The 17,005-nt window shown below is 33.2% G+C and overlaps 1 protein-coding gene across 2 annotated transcripts in view; it reads right to left on the reverse strand.

Annotated features, from left to right (window-relative positions):
* The window catches only part of LOC136340502 (neurotrimin-like), a 35,262-nt gene that overhangs the window by 16,888 nt on the left and 1,369 nt on the right, over positions 1-17,005 (reverse strand). For both annotated transcript variants that reach the window (XM_066284652.1, XM_066284651.1), the window contains exon 2: positions 2,269-2,366. In XM_066284652.1, the coding sequence (XP_066140749.1) occupies positions 2,269-2,366 (98 nt within the window). The remainder of the gene's footprint in view (positions 1-2,268; positions 2,367-17,005) is intronic.

Below are 17,005 nucleotides of genomic sequence, written 5' to 3' on the forward strand. Positions count from 1 at the left end.
CTGTTAGGATTAAACTAAAATTCCGGAATATGTTTCAGTGAAATAGCTCTCGAATAGATTTCAATCTTGCTATTTACTTTTATCGTTTGTCGCTACTTTTAGCTTAATTTGTGAGGGCTAGCGAATGAAGAATATACCAGCTATAGAAATTTATCTCGGGGTGAGCCCCATTTGCATCAATACGCGTTCAGACTTGATTTCGCTGCATTTACTACACAGCGCATTATAAATCAAGAGACTAAAGTAAGTCTTTTAATCCCGCGGTGAAGTTTACCGCCCGTCTGCAGGCAGGCAGCAAATCGCTGAGGAATTAAAAGACACTTTAGTCTAGAGGCATTGTCGCTTTTTTGCACTTGCATTTTCATCTAAAATGATTTTGAGTGCTGAATGGTGCCTTGTGTATTGATATTCTGAGATATTTGTGAGGTGTGTTGTAGGTTGCCTTAAAACTAATAGAAAATTCCTGAGAATATCAATAAGAAACATAAAAAAGACATCATTGAACCGATCAAATCGTTGTAGTGTTAAGCTCGAATTTATGAATTTTATTATTTAAGATGCTGCAGAGGGAGCCACTACATGACTTTTACGGAAAAAAATAAAAATTATTTCGTCATGAAATTTTGCGAAAGGAAAAAAATAAACAAAAATTATGCAAAATGTCTGTTCCTGGCATCTGTTTTTGTTTTTAATCGAAGCAGCTTAGGCATGAACCATTTGGACCGAGATTCAGTGCTGAATTTCAGAAAAATTGTTGGGTTTTCAATATTTCTATCTTTTATGCTTATTCTGTGGCGCGCGATTATGATTGTGATTCGACCAAATGACTTTGCAATAGTTTTAAATATGATTCAAAAATATACAAAATCGTTTTTGTTTTATAGACCCTTTATTTGGTTAGAAAAATGATTGATTACGTCAGGAGAAGCAAACATTTTTTTACTACTCTTGGGAGTAAACGATCCATTTTGGTACCTCCTCAAAAGGAGTAAAGATGCAAGTTTAATCTTCGAAAGGCAAAAAAAATATATTTTCGGTACGTTACAATTCAAAATGCTGCCACTCTTAAACTGGCATATGCAGGTAATGAGGAGAAATAAGGTAAAATTTGGCTATTTTGTCCTTTTAGCGACTTCACTCGTTAGACTAGATGCTGTTCAGAGTGTCCACTTTTCATTGGACAAACATTAAGCTCAGAGCTATCGAATTGATTAAAAAAACTTTTGACTAAAGAGCTGTGCTGCAACGCATAGGCCTAACTCACCAGATACCCGACTATCAGGCAGTGTTCACAAATCACTTAAAAATTAATTTTTACTCTATATTTTCAGTAATCAGTTCTAGCCCAAAATTCAATCAACTAAATTACAGTTTTATACGGAAGTTTTATAGGGCTTTGCGTTCATATAGTGTGAATTCTAGGTAAGCCTTTTCTAAACCTCTGTCCTAAAGGGACGTTACAGGGACAATAAATAGCATGGCGCCTTAAAAATTGATTAAAATCATTAAAAACCATTTGAAGGTCTCAAAATATATTGAAGATTCGTTTGATATGAAAAATCTCCTCTCGATCGTTGATTATTTATAAATGTGTTGGTTAAATTTGGAAAAATCGAGGTTTCGGCCCGGGAGCTCTTTCTCAATGGAAGAAACGTCAGCACCAACTTCAAGGCTAAAGGGAAAATCTGCAGATTTGAAATTTCCCAACAATCGTAGTTTAACATCCTTCCTTGTGGTTACTCCCAACATATAAATATTATTAATCAAGTTATACAGTAAATCACTTGGTATATTCCTACTTACGTATGCAAAGGGTGGCGTATTTTATAAAAATGCAACTCGCCCTGGGTTAAGTGCTAATGGAAATTTCGTTCCAACTACGTGAATCCAATAATTTAGAATAACATTTCCCTATAATCTGGGGCACGAGTTTTCCACGAAGCTGTTATCTCCATACCCACAGCTTGCCATTTTATACTTTTTATTTTCCATAAACACACGTTCATGGTGTCATGGTAACACAGCCCAGTAAGACGACCGTTTTGAGTAAAAATAGAACGAAAGCACTTATTAAGAAAAAAGCTTTATCTTAATAACCTCTGCTCCATGAAAATTGGGTCTAATGAAGAATAAATCCTTAGAGGCAAGGATAAGCCCACACAAATACATTAGGGCTCCTGCTAAGTAGAAGCAATGTAAATTTTTTAAGTCGCAAATCAGAAAGGAGCTTTAAGTAAAAATTAAATTTGAATAAAAAAATGTACGTACCTTGTAAGTATTTAGGTTCTGTACCACGCACTTCAAAATGGCATCTCGTCCTATCGAGACAGTCACGTTTTCGATTGGTTGGACAAACATTGGCCCTTCTGAAAAACAAGGTATTCTTCAGATTTCTCCGTAGATATCTCTGAAGATACGTAGGATGGCTACATAGTGTGAGATAGTCCAATATCCCGGTGAATATGGGATTTAGAAGAAAAAGTTTCGTATAAAAGTTTTTAGTATGTAAAAGGTACGTATTTTAAAATTATTTTCAAACCTACAGGGTCCATTATAAAAATGTGTCCCCCCTTCCAATTTTTTGTTATTTTAGAACTTCTCTTTAAATTTTAATGTTAGTTTATGTGAGATGCCCTATCTTTAAAACTTACCGTTTTCGAATTATTCGAAAAAATTTGAAAATCTTAACAGCTGCAAGGTGGTACATAAATTGGCGCTGTACCCTAACCTCTGCGAATTTCGAAATGGGTCTTCTGAAGCACCAAAAGGACTTAATAAGCTATGTTTTAACTCAGTTGAATTTGAGCAAAACTTTTTCACAATCACTGAAATATGCATCCAAAGTTGCATGATTACAGACGTCAATAAATTGCTTCTATCAAATGAAATGCCCCAAATTTTTTCAACATCGTGCTCAAAATTTAAAAATGTACAACTTTTGTTAACATTGTCCTATCCCTAAACTCAACCCTTTTTATGTTATACATTAAACAAATTAATGTGAATCTAATGTCAATTTTGTCAAATATTATGATTGATGATAACTTTGTTGAAATTTAATTGCTATTTACTTAATTGGTGCTGACGTCCCCGATGCGACTCTCAAAGCGTTTAGTAACCAAACGTGAATAATTTTTGGGAACTCAGAAAAGACTCAGTTTAGGGATAGGGTGATGTTAACAAAAGTTTGAATTCTGAAGACGATGCTGTTAAGAAGATTGGGGTATTCCATTTGAAATAAACAAGTTATTGACGTTTGAAATCATGTAACTTCGGAAACATATTTCGGTGCTTGCGGAAGCTTTCTTCTCAAATTCAAATACGTCAAAACATAGTTTTTAAGTCTTCTTGAAGCTCCGGAAGACCAATTTCGAAATTCGTAGCGGTTAGGGCACGGCATCGATTTTAATGAGATTTTGCAGCTGTCAAAATTTTCACATTTTTCCGAATAATTCGGAAACAGTAAATTTTAAAGATCGGGTACCTTACATAAGCTGACTTTAAATTTTAACGAGTAATCCTAAAATGGCAAAGAGTGGAGAGATTTCCTTTAAAAAAATCGAATTGCTTTTTGTCAGACTTTTACGGCGGACCCTGTAGATTTGAAAATTATTTTAATATACGACCCTTTTACATACTAAAAACTTTTTTAGGACAATTTTTCTTCTAAATGGCATATTTGCCGAAATATTGGACTTCTTCACACTAACGAGCCATCCTGTATCTTCCCCGTCTCGCTGTATATTTATATATGTACCCTCCCGTAAACGGAGTCCAATTTATCCAAATGGAAATATAGTAAGGTACCGTTAACCTCAAAGTTGCTAGGGCATTCGTTTCAAGAAACCTCAAAGGGCGAAGTATGGAGATTTACTATCGCAATTTCCAATAATGGGATAATTCGTTCCACATCGATCACTTAAACAATAAATGAGTGATCAAAGGCGCTTTCTGTTCTAATTAAACCTCTGTAATCCAGAGCTTGACTACAATTAACCTTGTTGGTTACTAGTTTTCACATCTTTAATTTTTAATTCAACATCGAGTTTATCAATTTTATTCGGGCTCGCTTTTAACGGAAAACTAATTTAGATAAAAGCCTTTTAAGGGTATGGAATCGTTTCTCGATTTAATTTACCTTTACGTTTTCACAAAGCTCGACGCTCATTTCAGAATAGTTATCGCTTCGGAGAATTTACTGATAAAAATGTAATGATTCTCATGAAATGTAATTATTACATATCTGGGGGCTTCGGTTTCGAAAATCCCTTTCATCCAAGATCTTCGGTAAAACGACATGTTTAAAGGGGAGATTTAATTAAAGGGAGGAGATTGAAAGGGGATCGAAGTGGCATGTTCAGGTAAAGAGATTACTTTAGAATCTAACATCCCTGGTTACAACGGTTAGGAAAGGATATGTGGTCGGCTTAAAGACCTCGCTTTCTTGACCAATTTGACCGTTTTCTTGACCTCAGAGCGCAACAGATGCCAGTATTCAAAATAATAAAATAATTCCAATGTCCTAACAAATGAGCCAAAATAATACTATATGAAGTAAAAAGGCAATGGGAAAAGTAAATTATTCTCGATCTGGGACTAGTGATTTACAGTCTCTAGAGGACTATCAATCTGTGGATAATTATTTTAAATCCACCTACCTATTTTATTTCTATTTTATTTAGAACATTCGTCTTGTTTGCTACCGGTAATAAAATTTAATTTCCATTAAATGTTTCGAGTTTAAGTATTGTTTGCAATGTACAGTGAGTCCCAGAAGTAATATCCAAATTAATTTAAAATTCAGCGGTGTGTTTTTTGGAAAATCGTTCCTACCCGTCGATATTTATATTTTAATGCGGTTTTTTATGATAAATTTATGTATACAGAGTTGTTTACGCAACTCGTTCATTAAAAGTTTACTATGATGTAAAAGTGACACCAATTTAAAAATTTAAAGTTAAGTTAACTTCGACATGTAATATATTTCTTAATATTTTTAACTTCTTGTCACTTCCGGTTTAATCGCAAATAGCTGTCGACTTGCTTATTTAAAATGGAACTTTTAGTATATTATTCTATTTTTAGCTTCTACCTAATATTTCAGACGCACTTTCTTCGCTCTATATTTAGCCCTTATCATTTTTGAGATATTTGATCTTGATTTAAAAACGTGCCTCCGTAATGATCGGTTTTAAAATTGCGTATTTTCGCAATTATTAAACACGCAATTTTTATATTTCGCAGAATGTCAATATAGAGTGTTAATTTACGCTCTTGCTATTTATAAATTTCAATATTATACAGGGCGTTCAAAATTGAGGTCTTAAAATTCATATTTTTGAAGTTGCGAAAGTTTTTTTTTTTTAATGAAACGCTCTAAAAGTTTAAGCTGCATCAAGAAGAGAATGTAATTCTCTATCAAACTTTATCAGGATTATTCATATCTATTTCAAGCCATTTTCGAAATTGTTGTTTTATTATGTGAAACTAGTAGTAGTGTAGCAGTGCAGATTTATTCAGCTAAATGTTTATATAATTTTTTTCAGTTTTTTAATGACTTTCATCTATGCTAGGTCAACGCATTATTTATTTTTCCATGATCAACTACGCAAAGGATAAAAATATGCGAGAATAAATATGCAATATTAATTTCGAATAATATTTAATTATTTCGAAAATAGTTTAGCTTAAGTATAGTAACCCTGATACAGTTCGATCAAGAATTATATTCTCTAATTGACACTGTTGAAACTTTTGGGTGTCCCATTTGAAAAGTAGACTACGGCGACTTCAAAAATATGAATGTTAGGAGTTGAATTTTGCACACCCTGTGCAATACTAAGTCAAATAAATAGTTAACGTGTAAACTTAAGACTCTGTATTAACATTTTACAAAATATGAAGATTATGTCTTTAATAACTGCGAAGATATGTCATTTTTAAATTGGGCATTACGGGGGCATGTTTTTAGTTTTAGGTTAAATATCTTAAAAATGGTAAAAGTTGGATATATGAGATTATACAGGAAATGTGTCTTAAATATTACGCAGAATCTACAAATAAAATATTATAGTATGCTGGGGATCCCATTTAAAATAGACGAATTAACAGCTATTTCCGGTTAAACCGGAAGTGACAGGAAGTTGTAAATATTTTTAAAAAATAGTTCGTGTAGAAGTTAACTTAATTTAAAGTTTTCAAATTCGTAGCATTTTTAGATCGTATCAAATGTTTAATGAACGGATTGTGCCAATATAGTGAATATATAGAGAGTTTCCTACGGAGATTTGAATTTTATGAATTCTTTATGGATTTTGTGGTATAGTCAGAGCCATGGAACCAACCTGAACTAACTAGAAACACCTTCTATTTCATCCCACTCCCCCTAAAATTTAGGTATGACTTTCTCCTCCAAATGTTACAATTCTCCAATAAATTTAAGATGCCCTGGCGACTGTAACGAACTTTCTAAAGACATTTGGAAATTCTTTGACAACTAGTTGAGAACTGCGACTTAAACCTTTGAAAATGTCTTCCATTGAGAATCGTCAAAATATTTTAGTGTTTACCTGGTCATTGCGGCCTTTAAAATTTTCTATTTCTCTCCAAAGCTTCATAATTTTCAAAGAAATTAAACTCTTTTGGAGATGTTTCGTTGGTTATAATCACATTTCTAATCACCTGTTTGTGGGAGTAAGCGACTTCTTAGCTAATACCCGGAGGACGTTTTGAGATCAATAGAAATTATCAGGGTTCACCTCAAAGCTCTCTAAATTTAATGCTTCCTGAAAATTTTTAGGTGAGATTTTCTACGTATACAGGGTGTTTGGTAGAGCAATAGAAAGTTTTTAATAGTATTTGAACTTTTGAGCTAGCTCCGCATTGGAAGAAATTTTGTTTGGGACGAATGAATAAATTGGAACTAAAGTATTTTAACACATTAATTTGATTACGGGATTGTTTGTAATAATAATTTTTAATTAAATATTATTTCCATTCTCGATGTACATATTAAGAATATTTTGCAAAAAAATATTGAATCAAATCAGTTATTTCTAAAAAAAATCTAAGAATCGCGCTATTTAAAAATAACGAGACTTTTTATAAGAAAATGGTATGGTTTTGAATTTATATGATTATATAAATTTAAAACGACTCTATCTACATATCTTTCATTGAACACGTTTCATCGGTCTACCAAATATCCTGCACATACATGCTGAGTCATAAAAATCGAGCCAAGCTATAACTCAGGTATTCGTGAACGGATTTTCATGATTTAAAAAGCAAATAAAATAGTATTTTTCAGACTAGTAAATAATGTCAAAATGGATTTTTTAAACTCAACTTCTGCTCACTTGTCAATTTGAGAATTTTAAATTGAAATTCGAATTTTGTTTTTACTTTTTTTGAAACAAAATAAGTTGCCGAGTTTGTTGATATATGACAAATTAATGTTCAAACTATTTTTAACTAAAAAGAAGTTTAAAAATTAATTTCTTCGACTACTAATAGATTGTCTTGAACATTACAAATAACTTTTTAAATGTTCCATAGCATCATAAATTCTCCTCTGAACGTTTAAACTCATGACGATGAGGTAATTTTCTATCAGGAAAATAAGTAGAATAAAAAGGCACTGCTCCATCGTAATTTTTATTGTTTTGGAAATATGGTTCAACCATATCCGAAAATTCGCTGTTTACTTTTAAACATTTTAAACTGAAATTGTCACTTGATAATTTTCATAATGATTTTAATAATGACACTAACAACTATTTCAATTGCACTAAAGTACTAATTTACAATAATCAGACTTGCAACATAACTGCTCACAGAAAATTATAACGAAGAGGGATGTGGTTCCAATGATTAATTTTTTCATTTTATCGTATTCCTTTTACTCTATTTTTCTTCCTCATTTGTCCTTTGTCTTTGCTCTCCTGCCTTCTGGCTAAGTCTTAATGGGTTCCACTTGCCCATGGCGCCAGGCATCTTTGCACAGAATAATTTAAAGGGATAAAATGGCATGAAATGAAGATGGCCACAGGATAATACAGATGGTTTCATGACGCCACAGATGGCTACATGATATGCTCATATCGTTCAAACTTTGTATTTTTTTTTCAGTTAAAAATTGTTTTAACATTAACTTGTCATACGTTATCAAATTAAGAAAAACGTTTTCTCACAGAAAAGGTAAAACAATACGCATTTTTATTTAAAATTCTGAAGATGATACCTGAAGCAGAAGTTTGGTTAAAAAATCAATTTTGATGTTATTTAGTAGTCTGAACAATATCATTTTATTTGTTTTTTTTTTCATCAAAATTCATTAATCTAAAACTGAATTATGGTTTGGATCGTTTTTTTTTAGACAGCTGGTATGTTATAGTACATACCAGGTATACCGGTATGAAGTGAGCGTCAGGATATAAATGTCTCGATATAGGGCATTTGTTGTAAAGAAATATTTTTTTTTTTGTTTGCTTGGTTAGTATGCAAACTGACAAACATATTTATTACAAATCAAGCCCTGGAACAAATAACAATAAATTATTTAATTGTGCCAAAAATGTCGAATTTTGTACCACAAAATGATGATTTGCGGAAAGCATTAATTTTTTTGCTTTCATTTGAAGAAAAGTGCTGTAGAGTCGCATCGAATGCTTGTCGAGGCATATGGTGATTATGCTTTATCAAAAGCAACATGCAAAAGATGGTTTCAACGATTCAGACAACAATTTTGATGTGCAAAATGAAAAACGTGGCAGACCACCAAAAAAGTTTGAAGACGCCGAACTGCAATCAATATTGGATGAAGAGGACACTTTAAGTCAAAAGCAAATGGCAGAAATGTTAAATGTTGCACAACAAACAATTTTTGATCGTTTAAAAGCTATGGGAAAAATCCAAAAGTGTGGAAAATGGGTACCGCATGAATTGAATGAAAGACAGATGGAGAACCGAAAAAACACCTGTGAAATTTTGCTTCAAAGGCACGAAAAAAAATCAATTTTGCGTCGAATTGTTACTGAAGATGAAAAATGGATTTATTTTCAAAATCCTAAACGGAAAAAATCATGGGTTGATTCAGGACAACCATCAACATCGACTACAAAACCTGATCGATTCGGCAAGAAGGCAATGTTGTGTGTTTGGTAGGATCAGAAAGGTGTGGTGCACTACGAGCTTTTAAAACCTGGTGAAACCGTTAATACTGTTCGCTACCGACAACAATTGATTAATTTAAACAATGCATTGATCGAAAAACGATCAGAATGGGCCAGAAGACACGGGAAGGTAATTTTGCTCCATGACAACGCACCTGCACACAAAGCAACACCGGTTCAGGATACCATCAAAACACTTGGTTGGGAGTTGCTACCCCATCCGCCGTATTCACCAGACTTGGCTCCTTCGGACTACCATTTGTTTTCATCGATGGGACACGCATTGGCTGAGCAGCACTGCGATTCCTACGAAAAAGTAGAAAATTGGGTGTCTAATTGGTTTGATGCCAAAGAGGCACATTTCTATTGGCGTGGTATCCATAAATTGCCAGAAAGGTGGTCAAAATGTGTAGAAAGGAATGGTCAATATTTTGAATTTTTTTTTCTTTTCTTGTTAAAATTGGTATTTTATTTTCTCAAAATAGTGCTTATTTCATACCGGTAAACCTGGTATGTATATAGAAGACCAAAAATCCGACATAAATTGACTTGAAATTGAGAGAAGTGTTCTTCATGTAAATGCCAAAACACTTCAAAAATTGTTATTAGTTGTGCATTTCTTGGTGTAACAAACGTCCTTACTGCGTTGCCCGTGAGGTAGGTAAATGTACTTTTTTATCTTTTTCTTATAGAACCCTATATATATTAAGATATTTTCGTGTTCTTAGAGAAATTTTTAACATATTCCATGCCATATATCCTTGTCTAAATTCATCAATTTGCGAAAAACAAACAAAAAATTAGAAAAACAATAAAATGCCTAAAAAATAACAATACAAACTACTACAATCTAATGTATTAAAAGCTCCAACTATGCCCCGTTGACTTCGTGGTGGTAACAAAACCATAATTCAAATTCTTCAGGAATTTTTCTTATCATTTGAAGGGGTACTTGTTGAGCTTCATGAGTAATTTTATTGTTTATCTCTTCCATATTGTTGGACCTATTTAAACACCATCTGTGTTTTAGATAACCCCATAAAAAATCTATAGGGATAAGGCAAGACTAACCAGCAGGCACTTTAATTTTCCTTTGATCCATTCATCGATTGTATTATTATTATTATTATATAAGCATATTACATGAAATATGTTAAGAATTCCTTAAAGAATTCAGTAATATACATCGGGTTTTATAAGAAAAAAATTAAAAAATACTTTTATCTATTGAACATAGATAAACCTGTATATATACATGTCTGTTGCGTCAAAAAAGGCACAACTAAAAACAATATTTGACGCGTTCCAATATTTTCATGAAAAATATTTTCTCCAATTTTCAACGAATTTATGCAAAATTGTTGGACCTCTATGTGCATCAATTTGATAATTCCTTAGAATATCCCAGCTTCTTATTGGTGTTATGGAGACATTACCAAACACTTTTTAGATTATGCATATGCGTTTCCACTATCTGAGTAGCTTAGAGCTGGTGTTAGAAATAGCTAGCGCCTGTTTAAGAATTTGAACATTCCCGATAAAATGTAAGGACATATTGAGACCTCTTCTTGATGGTCATCAGGGATTTTTCTGAGATCAAGTAATTTCAAAGCAATGATCAAAGTTCAGGTTAAAGTTTATTAGTTTCGTCTTAAATCGTAGAAGAAGGAACTTTTGGAAGGTATTTTTGAGATAGTAGAGAGCTTTGATTAATTGGAAATTGGCGATGATTTCATGTAGAGACTATAAGGAAACTGACTGTAAACCTAAATATATTATTATTGGTCAGGAGTTTATGTTATTAATTTGGCAATTCCGGAAAAAATTGAGGAGAATCATTAGAATAGTTAATAACTTCTTTAAATTAATGAGACTTCTCAGAAACGTTAGAGTTTTCAGTGAATCTAAGGGGGAGATTTGATGCGATTTTAGGGGGCACTTCTAACTCGACTTTAAAGCCTGCGAAATTGGCAAGTTGAAAATTTGATAATAACCGAGGAAATTTAAGTCCTCTAAAGGCCGAATAAAGGCAGGAAGAAGAGCCACAGTGGAGCTGACTCCAGAAATAATGAAATATACATTTTCATGAAATCTTCATTGATGCTGACATGTTTTTTCTGAATAGCTTCTGCAGAATTTCTAATTAAATATTCACTTTTTGTTAAGTAAAAAACAGCAAAACATCTTGGTAATTAACTAAAAAGCTTTCTCTGTAGCGTATTAAAAACTGGAAATAAAAGGACAGCTTCTAAAATAATTACTCAGTTTGCACGGTCTTCAAACAAAGCCTGTTTTTATCCAGGAAAAACAGCGGGATCAAATGAAGCCCGAACTTAGTATGTCGTCATGAAAAATTAAACACTTCTTTTGTGTTTCGCTAATAAAAGCTTAACTTCAAGTGAGTGGGGAGCTTTTTTGTCAGGTTCCAGATTCACTCGATAAAATTGCTTTAACATATGGAAAGAGAAATTAATTAATAACCGCAGTATTTGGTGTTTACTCGAATCAAATTTATTCGAGGGCGCAGACCAAGTTTTATCGCCGCACTTACTTAATTACTAACTTACATAGAAACTCCGGTTGAGTTAACTTGAAGGGGATCCCGGAGCGAGAATTTAATATATCAGCCCTCGCCAGCTTCAAAAGCAAGTTATCTAATACTGTTCTATTGGCAAATCAGCTTCGGCCGTTGAATACGAAATTACTGAGTGCTGAATATGCAATACAAGTTTAATTGATTTTCATAGATGAGGCAAGTTCCAGGCTTTTTTGTTCCCTAATCAAAGGCATCAGTTTAAAGTTCTGAACAAATTCGCAAGAGTTAAAAGCGTTGGAAATTTGTAATGCTTCAATTCAAAGCTTCGTCAGTTAAGAAATAATAATTAAGAAGTTTGCTAACCGAGTTAATGTTCAAATTAGCATCTGCTCAAGTTTTGATTAATTGCGAAGTAGAACTGAAAATAAATGGTGCTTATCGAATGCGAAACAAAAATCTCGCTGAAGCTCTAGATTTTCCTGCCAGAAATTCAGGCTCGGGATCGATACGCCTACCTATACTAACTAGTAAATTACTGCACTTTCCGAAATTGGTAATAAAAAGCTGCTGCAATATTGCATCTAAATTTTTAACATCGCATTTACCATGGAATACGAGCTTCGCTATCTGTCCGGGCGTATTTGTGCCGCCATTCGTAAAGCTTCATGATGGTGGGCTTTTCGAGATACAGCATAAAGTAACATAGAGGCATTTACAATGGTCCGGATTGCCTCTAGTGAATCACTCTATCTACTACCGTAATTTAGGAGCTTTCGCGAAATTCTGTTAACAAGCGTATGCGTTCATTTCCTCAGTCGCTTCATTAGCGACTACTTCATCAGTCAGCTTCTTTTGAACTGCCGAAATAGCTATTTATGTAACTAATTACTGAACGCATGGTCATGTGTAACGTAAGTCGTACGATATTGCAATTAGTTCTAAGTCTTTCACAGACGATATTTGCTAATTTTTCAGAAATATGAAAAAATTAGAGACTTATTTGAGCTTGGCCTGAGCTTTTTTACAAATCCTTAGATCCGTAAAATTATCGCAACCGTTAAGTTTTTGGTGCCGTTTATTCGTTGAACTAAGCAATATTTACTAACAACCGCAGAATTTTACGATTACCAAAATTATCGCTTCATTTGACAAAATTAGAAAAATGTATGTGTGGTAATTTATAATATTCTACATAAATTTCGTTATACAAACCTTCATGCATGAATTTTCGCCAAATTTATATGTACATGTTAAGTGTATTAATACCATTGTTAAATTGAATAATGTTACGAGTTCTGCATTCCAATAGGATGTATCATTTTATTACCTTTTCATTCAAACTCTAATTTCAGTATTTAAAGATATTTTCTGCGTGAATTTTCCCGTATTCAAATTTTAAATTGATGATAACCAAAAAAAAATGAGTAAATATGAAAAAAAAAAATAAAACATCAACTTTATTCAAACAGTTCAAGAAATAATATGCATAAATTTGTTTGACGTGAAAGTCTAAAAATTAAACAAAAACTCCAAGTTCTTCTTTTGAAACTTTCACTTGCCACCACTAATCTTGTCGACCTATGAGTGACATGCAGGTTGTTTAAAATGTTCATACACAAACTTTAACTGCTTATTCTGTGAAAAATAGCGCTAGTTTGTTATATTTTTTTAATTATAATTTTTTTGCGTACAGCAAGAGCCCATTGAAAGTTTTTTTAAGAAACAATTGATACACCATTGTTTATTTCGGAATTAAAAGTGTTTATGGATTCTCTATTCATTTCTTAAAAAAAAACGCTCTGCAGTCGTTTAACTATTCATTAATAAGTTCGAATATTGGCGTTACGTTTTCCATTAAAGTGAATAGCACAGAAACCATTTAATTAATTTTCTAATAATTTTTGGATCATATCATATCCGACTTTCCTAAGATCGATAATAGTGATTATTTCGTGATGTTTTGACTTTTTCACAATAGTAAAGAATAGACAAGAAAGTACAAAAGGCAATGAAAAAATTCGAACAGGGTGCGTTTTGTTGGTAAGTACGAATGTATTTGATAATGAAAATAGAGGAGGAAGTGTAAAACTCTGCCATATACCTTTATACTTTTATAGTGAATTTTTAATTGCAGCTTTAGTTGAGAATCATTTTTTTTTTAATACAATTTTTCCGATTGTCCAGCTATTTACTTTGCATGTTTTTTTAATTGCTACATTTACGGCCTAAATCTAGGTATTGGCTTGTCTCCAATACGTACTTTTAATTTAATAATATACTAATTTGATTTATTAATATTCATTAATTTACTAATTAAATAAAAGTATTGATTCATTAAACTTATATCAAGCAGAGTGTCCTAGTTTCAGCGGTATTTAAATTAAAATTGTAATACAAGAGAAAAGTTCCTATTAGACTGGTTTTATAGTTTATTTGACTTGAGAAAATCAGATAGGTGAGAACAACTTATTGTCGCAATTTAGATCGTAGCAATTTCAGCACCATACGTCAGAAAGTTTATTAAAATTTATACGGGGTGACTCAAATTTTCTCCAGCCAGCAATTGCTACTTCAAAGCCTAATAGAGAGAAAAGGTTAATTTTTTTTCGATTTAAATTCGAGAACTAGATGGCTGGAATACACAGAGTAAAAAGTAAATGCTTGAATTAAATTTTAGTATTAAATTAAGTTTTTAGGTTAATAAGTTTATGCGATAAAATATTTTCTTAAATTGGGCGAATCAATTTCTTCGTGGCAGCTTTGTCAACATTTTTAACAAGCAAATAAGTAAATATTAGACTACATGAATAACAAGCAAAAAGTTGAAAATATTAATAAAATTGATCGTTTCTGAACATTTTAAATTGAATTTTTTAACAAGCACCCTATTGAGTGCGACGCTAAATATCGTTTATTTTTTCTTGCTTTTTCTAATAGTAAATAAACTAGAAGGAAACGTTATGAATCCTTAACTGTTAAGGCAACAAGAAGGTTTACTACACGATCCAATTAGGTGGTCATTTCATATCCAGCACTTTTGTGAGATATTAAATGTCAAGAAGTTACACATCTCGCCTCAGCGGACTACTGAATATTCCTGTACAAAGCACCTTGTCTATCCAAAATAGTTATCCCGTTACCAAACACAATATCCCGTTCGAACAAGGATGTTATAACATGCACATCCAATTTACATTAAATAGACATGATGAGGAGCTGACAAGCACTCCGCGTTGCTACATTGCCCCATATTAACAATGATGGGTTATTATTAATTAAAAAAATCACCTGCGAGCAGATAAATAATTAGAAGAAAATTAAATTAAAATAACACATTCATTGGACTGAAAGTCACATCGTTATGGTGGTGGGAATAGAGAGTACTCCGAGAGTTAATTTTCAACTTGTCGACAGCAACTTCAAAGGAATAAAAAGGTGTTTTGAGTCGGAGTACCTTCAAAGAGGTTTTAATTCGGACAGACAATGCTGGTTTGAAATTAAACATGCCGAGAGTTCTATTGTTCGAGTTGTGCAGGGGCGTTGGATTAAGCCCAACAAATCCTGGAATGATAAGACCTCGAACAGCGATTGATGAAATATAAATTAATGCCTTTAGAAATCGCAGGGGCTTATTAATTTTTATTTAATGGAGGCGAGCAACTAATTGTGTGATATATTACCAAAAACATACGCACTGACACACAAAAATAGGAAATTCAACCATCAGTTACAGCATTTTGTTGATTCTTTCACGATCTGTCCATATGCTGGAAATTTGTGTAAGATCTTCAAAAGTTACCCACAGCAGTGTTAGTTGACACTACCATATTTCTTACGGCAATTGTTGCAAAAAAAAGTAACGAAATTTTCTGAAGAAATATTTAAGGACACGCGACACCTCATCTCTGGATATAAGAGGTTTCCAAAAAATTTGTAATTTTGCTGATGGTTTTTATGATTTTTGGAAGGTTTTTCAAAAATTCTAGTTAGTTTGCCTGAATTGGTCTACATCTTACCGAGAAGGATTTTCGTCAACTGAGTTTCCATTCTATAAAAAACTTGGAATTCGAACTGGCCCGAACAATTTCAGATTTGCTTGACATGCAAGAGTGTTCTGGTACTGTTTAGGCCAGGGGCTTCCTGAGTTCTTGCCTAACGGTAGTGACTGCCTCATTAGGCACCCACAGAGGAATCCAAATATGCTGACGAGGTTTCGTAATTGAGTCGAAGGACCAGCCGGGCTTCCGTCATGAAATAATGGGGTTCCAAAGGTTCGAGATGGTATAGAAACTCTGTTACACGAATCACACTAAATGTAATCACAGACAAGTTGAAATAAAGGGCTGAGTGGTGATTAAACTATTAACAATAATGCCCGTGTATAGATTTCTATTGCGACGAGAGCGTGAGAAGTTCGTAAAGTTCTGTGGTCTAACTTATGAAATTGAGAGAGGAGAGAAGTTGCTGTTAACGCTACGGGGTGAGAAACAGTTCTGTTCTTTGTTCCAAGAGGAGTGGTGCTCCTTTTCGAAAAACGCAGGTCCCGGAGTCTGGTTCTTTCTCACGATTTCGTGGGAAAATCACCACCTTGATGCTTTCACACCATTGTCTTATCGCTAACACCTTCTGGTTCTTGGGCTACTTGCGAGTTTGTTGCGACATTCTGTTCTAATTTACTGCGGCCCTTTATCTATTTTACGATTTGCACTTCATAAATCAGGGTGGAAGTAAATCAGATGAAAGATGATTAGCGCGGTACCCATGGTTTAGCACCTAATAGTATGTCGAGTTTTGGGTTCTGCTTTCTCTCTTTACCATATTTATTGCCCAGATGTTAGGGCATTGCATGAGAGCGATCTTAATGTTGGAGTTTTTCCAACACGTACCTTTGTCCACTCCCGCGATATATTCGAAAAAAAAATTGTTCGTGATTTTTTTTTTAAATCTATAAAATTATGCGATATTTAGAATATTTTGCGAAGAAAGGAGGGAGGAGGGTATCTCAGGGTGACAAAACGAGTGGGTTTTATTTAATACTCAACTCTTAGCGCCCCAGTCCCACACTCCCAGACTTAACAAGATTTTACCGTCAATGGATTTTTTAGTTTCAGGAAGTTCCTTTGAACATTGAAACACAATGAACTTTTTATGGGAGCTTTCATATAAAAAATTCGATAAACAGTAGCCTTATGGTCAGTTAAAAAATATTTTAAGGAATATTTTTAAAAATTTGAGAAATAATTAAATTAGCCATGAAACAAGAAGTAGCTAATCCAAAACAGTCCAAAATAACCCG

Source organism: Euwallacea fornicatus, chromosome 8 (assembly GCF_040115645.1).
Source record: "Euwallacea fornicatus isolate EFF26 chromosome 8, ASM4011564v1, whole genome shotgun sequence".
Lineage (NCBI taxonomy): Eukaryota > Metazoa > Arthropoda > Insecta > Coleoptera > Curculionidae > Euwallacea > Euwallacea fornicatus.